Here is a 12,651-nt window from a genome sequence, read left to right on the forward strand (position 1 = left end):
CTCCCTTCAGGAAAGGAAAAAACGAAAAACCCTAAATGCTCAGGCAATGTGGTGTATTCACGTCGCATTTAAATAATTAAAATTGAACTTCACGAATTATGGGTCCTAGTTTAGATATATCGTGAACCAACAAATTATACTTATTTGATTACATAGCAATTAGATTGGTGGATGTTTATTGGACGGTGATGTGTGTCGAACATCTACCCCATTAGTCAAATGCACCGTTCCATGATGGGGCACAGGCTTAAAAATCAAGTCAATCTATGACTTGGGTGGGCCCCATCACATACAACAGTTGAGAAGGGTTACCCTCCCATTAAAACATTCATAATCATTTATTGGGCCCACTGAGACATGGTTCACAAATCCAGACCATCCATTGTGTGTCCCACCTGGATGAGGGGTCAGACCAAGTTTCAAACTCATCCAAAACTCAGGTGGGCCCCACCAAGTACTTTTATATGTTTTAAGCATGTCTTCACATGGTTTTAGATGGTATGGCCCACCTGAGTTTCTTATACAGCTAATTTTTGGAATATCCTGTGACCTAAAGGGAACCCATCAAATGCATGGTATTGATGTTCGACATACACCATGGTGGGGCCCACACAACTCGACCTTCCCATGAGATGGGCCTTATAGAGTACCATTGCCCAGTGAAAATCCTCTTATGATTTCACTCAAAAGGAAACACCCTTCCATGCTGACAACAAAATCTAAAATACAAACAAAGAGGCGTGAAGAAAAAATATGAAGATTCAATCCTTAGAGAGAAATTAAAAAAAAAAAACATGATTAAATAATTTAAAAAATATATAAAACCAACAACACACCGGAAAAGCTATAAAAGACCAAATGGCTCTGGCAACGGTTCAAATCGGTGATCAAACACTGGGCTCTGGTCAGACACATCCTCAATGCTGTGCAGCCAGTTTGTGTTTTTTGAGTCTTCTTTAAGCAGAATCGCATCGTATCGGGAGCTTCCATAGAGGTCTCCCTCACTCACTTTCAATGAGGATCGCTTGTCATTATCAGTGGCCTCATAATCTGGAGACCTATTATTGACACTGTTGCCATTCTCTGAGATGGTGCCATTGCTGCCAACAGAAGACAGGGACTCTGGAAACCGACCTGCTGGTCGGCCTTTCGATGTGCCAGAGCGAATACTTTGTGGGTATAGGATGCTCCCCACGCTTTGCCGGATATCCTTGAAAAAAACGAAAAAAATAGTGAGGCATAAGGGTGTGTTTGGGTGGCTTGAAATGGATGTCAAGGGTGCTTGATTTATGATTAATAAAAGAAAGAAATAGGAGAGTAGAGCAGAGGAGAAGAGAAGAGAAGTAGACCGGCAGCCCAGCAGAATCCTTGTTTTGGGCCAGTTTGATGAAAATGGATGGCCAGATCATGGCAAATTGCAAAACAAGGGACTGGATGGCCCACAGACTTTTCAATTGGCAACGTGGTTTGAGGATACACCCAAAATCAGCCCAAGGCAACACATTGAAGTACCCATGGTGGTGACTTGACGACATGGACATGTAGCAGATCCTATGGACATATACCGTGCCTATCATAGTAGAAAAACTTGAAAACTGGATGTATAGTTGGGTCAGGTCAACTCGAAGACTTGACATATACCGTGCCTATCATAGTCCTTACTTGATTTGACTCAATACATTAAAATGGTCTTAAATAGGTAAATAAAATTAATGGGATTTGCAGTTAGCAGGTTCTGGATCACTCAGGAGGCTTCCTGTTCAATTCCTGTCAAATGCTTTTTTTTTTAAAATTTTTTTTTAATTAAAAAAAAAAAAAAACAGTTGACTGGGCGAGCGACCCAGTTGAGTCATGCCAAGTCATATGAAGCCAGCTGAGTTTTCAGGAGCCGACTCAATGAGTCTCGACTGAGTCACACTCACCAATGAGTTTCAAAAAGAGTCGGCTTGAAATCTCATTATGTCGAGTTGACTCGGGCAAGTCCTAAGCGAAGCCAAGGAGCTTTGGAACTAGGCTGCCTATACCAGGGTGATCTAATCCATTAAACAAATTAAAATATAGACGAGGTTACATAATGTTTGATCAATGAGAGATGTTGTTTGATTGGAAGAAACCTATATTATATGATGGTTAATCGGAAAAAGCAGTGGTTTTCTTCTGTTCAACCCAACAATTGTACAGGTGGGGACCACCTTTTGATAAATAGTTGATCTGGTGGATGGCATTGAGGATGGGCCATACCAATATTTTATCCTATTCTATCACATGACTCTACCCATCCAATGAAAATTGATAATTACAACCATTGGTCCACATTTAAGACCCATTGGACAGTAATGATCATCTCATGGGGGAGACTTCTAGGTAATATCCAACCGACCATGTGACCCACAAATGATTCTGATCATCAAAAGGTAGACACCTCATATACAGTTTGTTGAGCTGAGCAAATGCATTATCACACATTTTTATTGCCTCAAAATGTAAATATCATGACAAGAGAAACATACCATATGCCTGAGAGCCATATCAAGTGATTTCTTTGAGATCGTCCTTCCAAATCCGGTGCTCTCTGATGAAGTTGTGGACTTTGCAGGCCTTCGGGCTGCAGAATCAGAAGACGTGGGCTTCTGAATTTCAGGAGAGCCTGCCTCATGCCCATTGCTGTGTGACCGGCTCCGTCCAGAGTGTTCCGGAAGCCTCCCTCTCGCAACAACTGGTGAGGATGACTGCCTCCGTGGTGGATTCACAGGCCCCGCGGCCTCTGAACTCGAACGCACAGTGAGAGCACTGCCCGGGCGGGACCTACCTGCAGAAATTGGTCGATCAGGCAACGTCGTCCTTAGATTTGGTGGCACATCAAGTGGGAAATCTGGGAGCACAATGGGCTGTGGAGGAGCCCGGGCTCGTGGGCCCGGGGAGCTTGCCCGGGACGCTGGTGCCGAACTCCTGCCATTTACAGGGGGAACCCGTCCAACAGAAGATGAGCGCCCGGCAACTGGGGCCAAAGCTGGCGTTGGGTTCCGACGAGTTGGAGTCGATGGGCGTGAACTTGATCGAGAAGCTGGAGAAGTCAAATTTGCTGGGATTTGGGGACGGGTGGTTGGAGTTGAGGGTCTTGGATTGTGCGAAGGTCGGGCCTTGTCACCAGGAGAGACAACTGGTGGCCGGGTTTTGGCAGGAGTTGGTGACCGCACTGGCGTAGGCCGAGCATTCATGGCCGATGATCTAGCAGCAGAGGGCAGGGTTGAGCGGGTGTTGGGGGTTGATGGTCTTGATGATGTGACAGATGCGGAGCTAGTGTTGAGGACTGAGGTTCGGTTGGAGTAGGAGGAATATGTGTTGGAGTAGGAGGAATATGCGTTGGAGATGGAAGGGCGGGTAACGGAACTGCTTCTAGCTGGTCTTGTGGAATGGCCATTCTCTGTTTGGGTCGTGGACAGCTGTAAGAGAAGAAAACTAAGAGATTAGTATGCATATGTTATTACGTATTTCGAGAATGCAAATGTTCAGGCCTTTAATAGAATGAGAAATGAGATGGTAGCTCATGGCAGTAGGATTTCTTATACTACTCCCCACATACGCCGCTGTGGGCGAGAATCTTAGGTTTTCATTAGGTGGGCCAGATGTGGATGAGAAAATGAATGGTTACAGAGGATTGATCAACTATCCACATGCCATGCACAAGTGTGGCCTATCTAGTGACCACACTTGCCTGATTTTCGTGCTACACCACATACACGGGAAACCACCTGATGAACAGCCTGGATCCTACACATGCCACACTGTTCTGAAATCCTATACAGGTAGCCGAAGCAGGTTTTCTTTGACAGCGTTCATTCAATTAGAAACCAAGAGACCAAGTTTGGAGGCAAAACCATTTTTTTAACATTGGTGTATTAATGCTCTGTTTTAAAATGGATTTTGTAAAGACTCGCAATAGCACTTTGACATGGTTAAGTCGTTGAAAACTCCCAATATGTAAAATTGTCAACTGAGTCAATCACTAAGCTGCCTAATATGAAAAATATCAAATGGGTCAACCAACATGCTGCCTTTAAAATTGTGCATGGACTAGATATTTGGAACAACATAAACCCATTACTCAAAAGCTTCAAATCACACTGTTAATGTGATATATGAACTTTGATCGTATTGTTTATGCCTGATCTGACCACATAAGATCTGATGACTCAAATGATGCCATGTGGCAGTGAAATCTCAACAAGGGACAAAAGGAAGATTTATTCGGCAGAACTAACGGCTGAAAGAAATCAAAATCTGTAAAGTCATGAGTAGCCCAAAAAGGGTATGCCTAGCTGGTTACAACGAAGATCACATGTCGCGTATCCCATTCACGTGGCAAAGCCAGCTAACCATCACAACGGCCTCATGACCAAAGTTGGGTCTCGACCGGAATCCAATCACGACAAATAATGAATTCAGCCGATGCACCCTGGCGTCACATAGGAACTCTACGACCGAAAAATAATTGAGAAGCAGAGCAATGAACACGCTGAGTTGCCTAATTTCAAAGCACATTATTCACATTCGTGCGGAGATTATGGTGACTATTACCAACACGTGGCAGCTCAAGAGAAACTCTTGTCCACATAGTAGGAGTAGAACATGCGCACCACCAATGGCTAACTATGACAAATGACCAACATACATGGCTTCATCTGATAGGCCATGACTGTCTTTGGGCCTAAATGATTATCTCCATATCAGCAGACAGGAGTAGCTACAAAGATCTCTCTCCAATAAACCGTACCAAAATTCAGTAAATAAGAGGGAGATCGAAGAGCTCCAAGCCCTCGCCAACCCAACACATATCAAATCAAATCTACAGTGCAACACTACTTATTTTTTATCCTATCATATCTTAGCATAGCTTTTCCTGGACTAAGACAACCCGTCTATGTTGCTACGTTGGATGGGCTTTAGCATAGTAGTGTAGTGTAATCTCGTTCGTCTATGCTACTATGCTAAACTAACTTAGATTAGGAGTAATGTAATTCCCTTCCATCTACGCTAAGCGCCGAATTGCAAGGAAGAACTTTTTCTTTTCTTTTCAGTAGTGCAATTCCCTTCATCTACGTCCAAGTCGTTGGACCAAGGAAAACTTAGATACAAGGCCTCGCCGTCTATACCACAGACAATGGATCGCTGAGGGATATTATTGTAAGTTTTTATTTTCATTTCAATTCAATACAATTGAGTTTCTTCTATTCTCACATTGCATGAATCGGATTATCTTTACTATCATGGTGAGATAAAGTCCTTTCGGCTAATAGGAAAAAAATAAAAAAATAAAAAAATTAGAAGGATGAACTCTTCCTTCGCAAATTGTCTGGTTTTGTTTACAAGTGTTTGAATAGACTGTCAAACTGCCTCAGTTCTCGGCATAGATGATAGCTCTCTGTCTATCCCGGCGCTTGGGGTCATAGGCGTTCGATTTTGATTGAGCTGTAAACGACTCTAGCACGCCTAGCACCATACACATGTACCAATGATTGAATTTTGAACTAAACACATATATCAGCATGAAGTCAAACTACAATTCGTTGACTCAACAGAGTCGAAGTTGGGACCAAAGGCTAGATTCTCAAGTGTAATCTAGGTCTGTGAAAGATGGCGTACGATGCCCAAAATAATACGGGATAAAGTTTCTTACAGCCCCCTGAGTCAGTGATCAAAGCCTGTTCTTCTGCTGGTCACCACCATGGATGGACCACGTCCCAAAAATCCCACTCAATGGGACGCTCCTGAACTTTCAATTTGTGGTCTGCAAATTGTTTTTTTCTTTCTTTCTTTTTTATTTGAGGGGCAATGGAATTCTCTTATTAAAACTGGTGAAAAGTAAATACAACAACAGAAATAATGAGTCCTCATCTCTATTGGTACAATGAAGAACAAACCCCCAAGAACCCCAGAAGACCTATCGACAAACTCCGGCAATTTAGCCCACTCAATGACCAACTACTTGGCCTTCATGAGCACCATAGTCGACGAGCACAATTTATCTCAAAGTCTCTTGACTTTATGTTCTAGCCAAATCACCCATAGGATAGCTAGGAAGGAGAGCCGCCACAAGAAGACCCCGTTTTGCTCATTTTTGGCTCCATGCCAAGCACTAAAAAGGGGCCCATTCGAACAATATTACCCACTCCACCATGAATAGAACGAAAACCTACACCACACGTAATAACTAGAGGAAGGAGATAAGGATACTGCCGAGTAGGAGATCTGACTCAAAATCGATCTGGTCAATTGCAATTCCACACCAACCTATCTCGGTTGAACATGCCTTGGCTATAACTTGTCCATAAGATCCAAGACTTCTGCAGTCTCCTTGTAGTGAACTTTCTTCAAAAACAAGGCTCCCAAACTACCTGGTATCCCGCCTTAGGAGCACATTGAGATATAAGAACATCTTCTTGGGTTACCGATGTAAAAGAGTCAAGCTAGAAGGCTGTCCATTCCCACACCACCTCCAACCACAAGCAAATTCAATCACACTCCCTTGGAAAATAAGAGATCTCCCTGTGAAAGGATAGACCAACTTTCATCATTGCTTTCAAAATCCAGGGCCTGATAGTGAGAATATCTCTGAACCAACCAAACTCCAACTTCCACCCTATACTCAGGAGCTATCACCCTTTTCCACAAAGTATCTTCCTCCTCCCCAAATCTCCAAAGCTATCACCCTTTTTTATTTTTATTTTTGGTTTTTCACATCCATTTGTGAGGCCCCACACCTAGGCCAAATCTATCACTCATCATATGCTCCTTAAAATAGGTGTCCAGATTGTTTCTATTTCCAAATTGTCCTTCAATCTTTTGCCAAAAGATCTCCAAATGATGACCCTCATCGCTGGGAAATGTTAGATGACCACATGTCCTCATCATGTGATTGAGAAGGCTTAGAGGTTACATCTGCTGCAAATAGATATGTACACAAACTAACTGGGTGACAGCTATCACTGCCAATTAATTCCTCTTTGTGGAATTCAAAATTTAAAATGCTGGGATCTATGGTTAATGGGTGGCCATTGGATTTCCACAGACCTTGTTTTTATTTGTTGTTGTTAATAGTGCTGCTGCTACTAATATATTATTTCTATATTCAATTGACTCAGCCTAGTCAAGGTCAAGCAGGCACAACGAAAATGTTACCCATCTACCTGCATTTGGTGTGCATTAGATGCTGTCAAGGATATAGTAGAAAGACTCTGTCATGCCGCTCTACTTCCTAGTGCCTGTCTCAAAACACCAAACACAAGTGCTCCACAAGTGGCAACATGGTAAATGTGTGTGAGATCCAGCATATACATTGGGTGGTACCCGCGTGAAACTGCACAAATCCAAAATAAGGCTGGCGCATGCCCCACTCTTCACATGGGCCATAGGTGTATGAAGAAATGGATGGTTAACAGCACAATCCAGCAGCCTCAGCCCAATGTATATGTGTTGCCCACTGTGATAGATGGACTGATTTTATGCAAGGGCACCTGATGATGGCCCAGATGCATAGAGTGCTTGTGGTTGCCATTAATAGATAGGTACTTCCAAGTGGAATTCATGCTGTCATTAATTTCAACTATACACGATTCTAAATAACTGATAAAGATTTCCTCAATATGATGAAAATGAGAAACATTTACCCTTGAAGCTTTAGTGGTGGAGGCTGATCTGACTCCATAACTGCTCCTGGGAGCTGTTAAAGATGGTTGAGGCTCACTAGCATCCGAAGAAGAAAATAGAGGAGTTCCAGGAGGCGTGAGAAGCCTATTCATAGAGTAACCAAACAACACATGCATTAGCAGCAGATACATGTTAAAGTTAATGCCCCAGTTGACAAACTGCTGAATGCTACAGGTTAGTTTATTGGCAAAAATTCCTGCCATGAAAAATTCACTTTACTAAAAAGGGTATATTTTGCTCAGATATGTAAGTAAAATAATGAAAAATATGATAAACATTTTAAATTACATTAGAGTAGCAACAACTTCAATCCTAACTACAATGCCTCACTCCCACAAAAGTGAGATGTTATGAGCTTCAAATCATTTTTTAAGGCAACAGAAATCTTATTAATAGGTTCAAAGAGCCAATAAATACAAGGAAAGAACCCAAAAACTGTAATCTAAGATGATAGAGGTCATCTTGCAGACGATGGAGAACCAGCACCCCAAATACATACAAAAGTCGATATTCAAATCAATTTTCACGATTATAATTAAAATAGTGGGTGCCACTTCAAGTTCTGTGGATATTTTGATGCAATAGTTTAATGGAGTCTTACCATAGTGATGGGTGTTCTATGATGTATGGAATATCATATCATTGCCATTATCATAGCCTTGTCCCATTTATCTGGGTTGAATTTACCGATCCTGATTCACCAATTGTTGATATGTGGAAAATGTGTATGCCTTTATGTCAGCATGCGCGGGCGCGCGTGTGTAGAGAGAGAGAGAGAGAGAGAGAGGTGGGGGGGTGCAAACCTGCAACCCCGATTCATCCAACACCAGAATGAAGTGAAATGTTTGAATGGTGTCATTTCTAAATTTGCATCTTGAGGGATTTTGGAGGAGTTTCAATGCAAAAGAGTAATCACGGGAAAGATCAAATAAAATTCGATTAGTGATCTTGCATGAATCTTGAGGGATTTTGGAGGAGTTTCAATGCAAAAGAGTAATCACGGGAAAGATCAAATAAAATTCGATTCGTGATCTTGCATGAATCTTGAGGGATTTCAAAGGAGTTTCAATGCAAAAGAGTAATCATGGGAAAGATCAAATAAAATTCGATTCGTGATCTTGCATGAATCTGACAGAAAACAAATTTGGATATAATTTCAGATATCAACCAACTGAATCCAGGAATAATGTTTTACTTCTTACTTACCTCCACATATGGCCACGGTGTGGCAAATTGGAGCAGTTAGCAGCCAACTGACTCAACAGTTTTGCCAATCTGAGGACACTGGAGCAGTCAACAGGTAGGCCACGCATGTACATTACATGCCCAAAAATCAGGCTGGTCACTAATCAGGCGCCCAAACATGTTGTGCATTGAATGCAGACCGCTGGCAATTTTTCTAGACAGTATGTTGCTTTCTTACATGCATGACGCTCCCAATGAGTTGACCGGCCTGATTTTTAGGCCACTCAGCTAAATGGTGGGCCCCACCTTTTTCACAGCTTGGATGTCCTACGAACACACCAGGTTGGTATGTGGGAACTCGTTTAGAGGTGTGCGTGCTTAGAAAAGTCCTGGCTCCAATACTTCAATGAGAAATGTCCAAATACTTCAATTTTTCAGAAAAAAAAAATTCCAAAGCTGATGGGAATTCATAGAAGTTAGACTAAAGCCCCATCCTGGTAGTGGCAGACTCCAATAGACTGAAAGATTGAAACCGCCTGAATCCCAAACGTGATGAGAAATCTTCATTGAGCAGATGTGTACAGTGTAAGTTATGAGTTTGCATATACAGCAAAATTCAACAGTCTTTGTAAATTACCCATAATTTACTTCCCTATGAAATTCCATGAAATTCAAGAAATTTTATAAACCATACAATACCAGAGCATTTCTTCAAGAACTATATGACTTCAATCCATTAAAACACCAGAAAGAACATCGCTGAAACCTTATGGGTTTTAAATCAAATTGATGAGATTGATATGGAAATTAGAGTACCAATTACATTGCAGAAGAACATCACTGAAACATATTTACCCTTCGAAGGAAATTTCTGGGTCTTCGGGGTAGTATTGAGGTTAAGAAGATGCTGATCTAGAACTTGATAAATAAAGTTCAAATTAACTTTTTTTTTCTCTTATTGGTAACTGGGCTCGAACCTGAGACCTTCATGCTGAAATGCAGCCTATCTACCACTGAGCTACAGGCTTGAACCCAATATAGTTTAAATTACAAGGAAGAAAATTATGAAAATGTATACCTACCAAAAGAGAACGTATAATGCAAGTAATGAGAGTGAGAAGGTGAAGATCCAAAATCTGACATAAGGAATCATATGATGCAATTTGATAAAAGGAATGACATGATGCTGAGCTTGATCCAGTATGAACTATTAGTGCTCTATTACAGTCCCAATTCGCATGTAAACCTATGTGCGACCACCTATGCTTCACGAAAACCATTGAAAACAATGAATCCACCATTGATTCCTGTAATTGGATTATCAAAGCTGTATAATAAAGGGTACTCCGAAAATAGATGGTAAGAGTAAAAATGGTCTTAAATACCATTTTCCAGGCCCTTATTTAAATGTCTTTGATTACCCAATTAGGGTGATGTTGGGACCATGATCAATGGTGGATCCGTCAACGGTCCTTTGTGACCGACCAAATGTGGACCCATTAGTGTCCCACTTGTAAATCACAACATGATGAGATATGAAGAATTCACAATCATGTTTGTTCCAGTGAACCCAAGTGGTCCCATTTTTGGTGATCCAGCCATTGATCTGATAGATCACATGTGGATGGACCATGCCCCAAATAATCTCCAAACTCGCAAGATCTAGATCATCCAATCTTGAATCTTGATAGAGCAGATTGAAAAGGAAAATAAAATAAAAATCTTCGATCATAATAAGAAGATCTGGGTTTTGAATGCAGATCCTAATTTCAAACAAAGTAAGGGAACAAAAAAGAAAATATTAACGAAACTGAAAGTTACCAATCATAATCGTGCTTCCCTCCATCGGTTGATGACAGTAGATCGTCAATTCCATGCCTTGGTAATTTCGCAGATCCAACCGAAATCCTCCCCAATTTCATTGAAACTGCACAAACCACCCTCCAAAAGTCAATAACCCTACATGAATAAATAAATATAATAAAACACCAAAATTTCCACAATTTCATTGGAAATGGGAAAAATCAATCACAGAAAATAAGAAATTCTATACACAAACCAAAAAAAAAACCCACCAAAATGGAAAAACAAGAAAAATACAATTTCTGTAGAATGCAAGAGTGACCCAATTTTTTATTATTTTTTATTTTTTAAAATTAGAAAGAAGAGAAAAAAAGCAAGAAAAAAAAATGAAGCCCACTCGATCCATCTGCACACAAATGAATAGAAAAAATTGACCATTATTAAAAAAGAATGAAAAATGCTGAAGAAAATTACCGGTTATTTAACCAATCTTCACAGGATAATTACAACTATTTCATAAGGGCATATTCGTAATTTGAGAAAGTCCCACTCTCCATCACCGGAAAACTACTTCAAAGAGTCCGACAAACTGTAACAAAAAAAATGGAGAAAACTCTTCAAACTGTCGAATTTGTCTTATATAAAAAAAGACTGAAAATGCCCTCAAGGGCACTTCCGCCAACTTCAAATCCAAACTCCCACTCTTTCAAGCAGAAAAATAAAAAATAAAAAAAATCCCATGGTCGGAAAATTCATACAGACTTTTAAGGAATATATATATATATATATATATATATATATATATATATATATATATATATATATATTACCGTGCAATTCTCGTCTTATGCCATCAGATGGCTAAAAATGATAAAAATGCATTATTAAAATAGCACCCAAAAAAAAAAAAACACGAGGGCATTTCCGTCAATTCAACAGTTCCAACTCCCCATCTTTCAATCAAAGCCATGATCGGAAACTCCCAGCAACGAAATTCTGAAGGCCATTTTGGTAAATTCAAAATCACAACACGCGATCCATGGGTTCAAACGAAGAAAAGAAGGAAATGTGAGGAAAATATCGGACCGTCGGATTCGTCATTGGAAGCGATCGATCTGCTGAGACGATTCCGAGAGAAGAGATCCAGGTTCTCATCTCTATCCCTCGAGATTCCGGTCAGGCTCCGCCCCCTCCGGTGCTGCTGCGGCTGCGATGCGGAGGGAAAATTCCTCCCTCCGCCCAGAGATTCCCTCGACATCCGATTCATGGCGCCGATACCGGTATCGGCATCCGATACGTTTCCAAACGAGAGAGAGAGAGAGAGAGAGAGAGAGAGAGAGAGAGAGAGAGAGAGGGAGAGAGAGATGCTGTAGATTTCAAGGAAGATGAGTTCTTATACTTTCAAAAGTTTTTTTTTTTTTTTTTAAATAAAATAATTTCTTTGGGTTTATGGAAGTGAGAGATCGGAAAGACGAGCAGATCTGCAGTGGCAGTGGTGGGAGTATAAAAGGATCAGTATTTTGGAACCAGATCAATAGCTACTCGCGCAGACAACCTTCGTGGTATTGCCACACACCCCCTTCGTGGTGTCTGTGTGTGTGTGTGTGTTGGGCTCTGTGGGGCCCAACTTGATGTTTATGTTATATATCCACGCCGTCCATCTGTTTTTTCCCTTCATTTTCTTTCGTTAACCGAAAAATCAAGCATGTATGAATCTCAAGTTGACCACACCATAGGAAACAGTAGTGATAATAACATTCACCGTTGAAACCTTTCTAGGGCCTTCCGTAGTGTTTATTGGTCATCCAACCTTTTTATAAGGTCACTCACACCTGGATGAAGGGAAAACACAAATATCGGCCTGATAGAAAACTTTTCTATTCCTCGACAAGTTTTTAAATGCGGGCATTCAATCACAACTGTTTCCTGTGATGTGGTCCACTGGATATTTGGATC

At 41.0% G+C, this 12,651-nt stretch overlaps 1 protein-coding gene across 2 annotated transcripts; it reads right to left on the reverse strand.

Annotated features, from left to right (window-relative positions):
* Positions 1-741: 741 nt before the first annotated feature.
* Positions 742-12,196, reverse strand: LOC131223901 (uncharacterized). Of its 2 annotated transcripts, XM_058219471.1 has the most exons (6): positions 11,782-11,902; positions 11,170-11,284; positions 10,714-10,819; positions 7,668-7,791; positions 2,511-3,443; positions 742-1,210 (listed from the first exon to the last, which is right to left on the reverse strand). In XM_058219471.1, the coding sequence occupies exons 3-6, from the start codon at positions 10,812-10,814 to the stop codon at positions 845-847; spliced, it is 1,524 nt and encodes a 507-aa protein (XP_058075454.1). In that variant the 5' UTR covers positions 10,815-10,819; positions 11,170-11,284; positions 11,782-11,902; the 3' UTR covers positions 742-844. The 2 variants fall into 2 exon arrangements, with proteins under 2 accessions (XP_058075454.1, XP_058075453.1); XM_058219470.1 differs by lacking the exon at positions 11,170-11,284 and having other exon boundaries at positions 11,782-12,196.
* Positions 12,197-12,651: the final 455 nt, after the last annotated feature.

This window comes from Magnolia sinica, chromosome 13 (genome assembly GCF_029962835.1).
Source record: "Magnolia sinica isolate HGM2019 chromosome 13, MsV1, whole genome shotgun sequence".
Lineage (NCBI taxonomy): Eukaryota > Viridiplantae > Streptophyta > Magnoliopsida > Magnoliales > Magnoliaceae > Magnolia > Magnolia sinica.

What these genes read in the sequence shown, in the direction of transcription:
- LOC131223901 (XM_058219470.1), bottom strand. Translation starts at nt 11,962, where the DNA reads ATGAATCGGATGTCGAGGGAATCTCTGGGCGGAGGGAGGAATTTTCCC. An exon ending in TTCCAATGACGAATCCGACG is followed by an intron (nt 10,820 to 11,781) that starts GTCCGATATTTT and finishes TGGTTTGTGCAG; the next exon opens with TTTCAATGAAATTGGGGAGG. An exon ending in GGGAAGCACGATTATGATTG is followed by an intron (nt 7,792 to 10,713) that starts GTAACTTTCAGT and finishes CTCTATGAATAG; the next exon opens with GCTTCTCACGCCTCCTGGAA.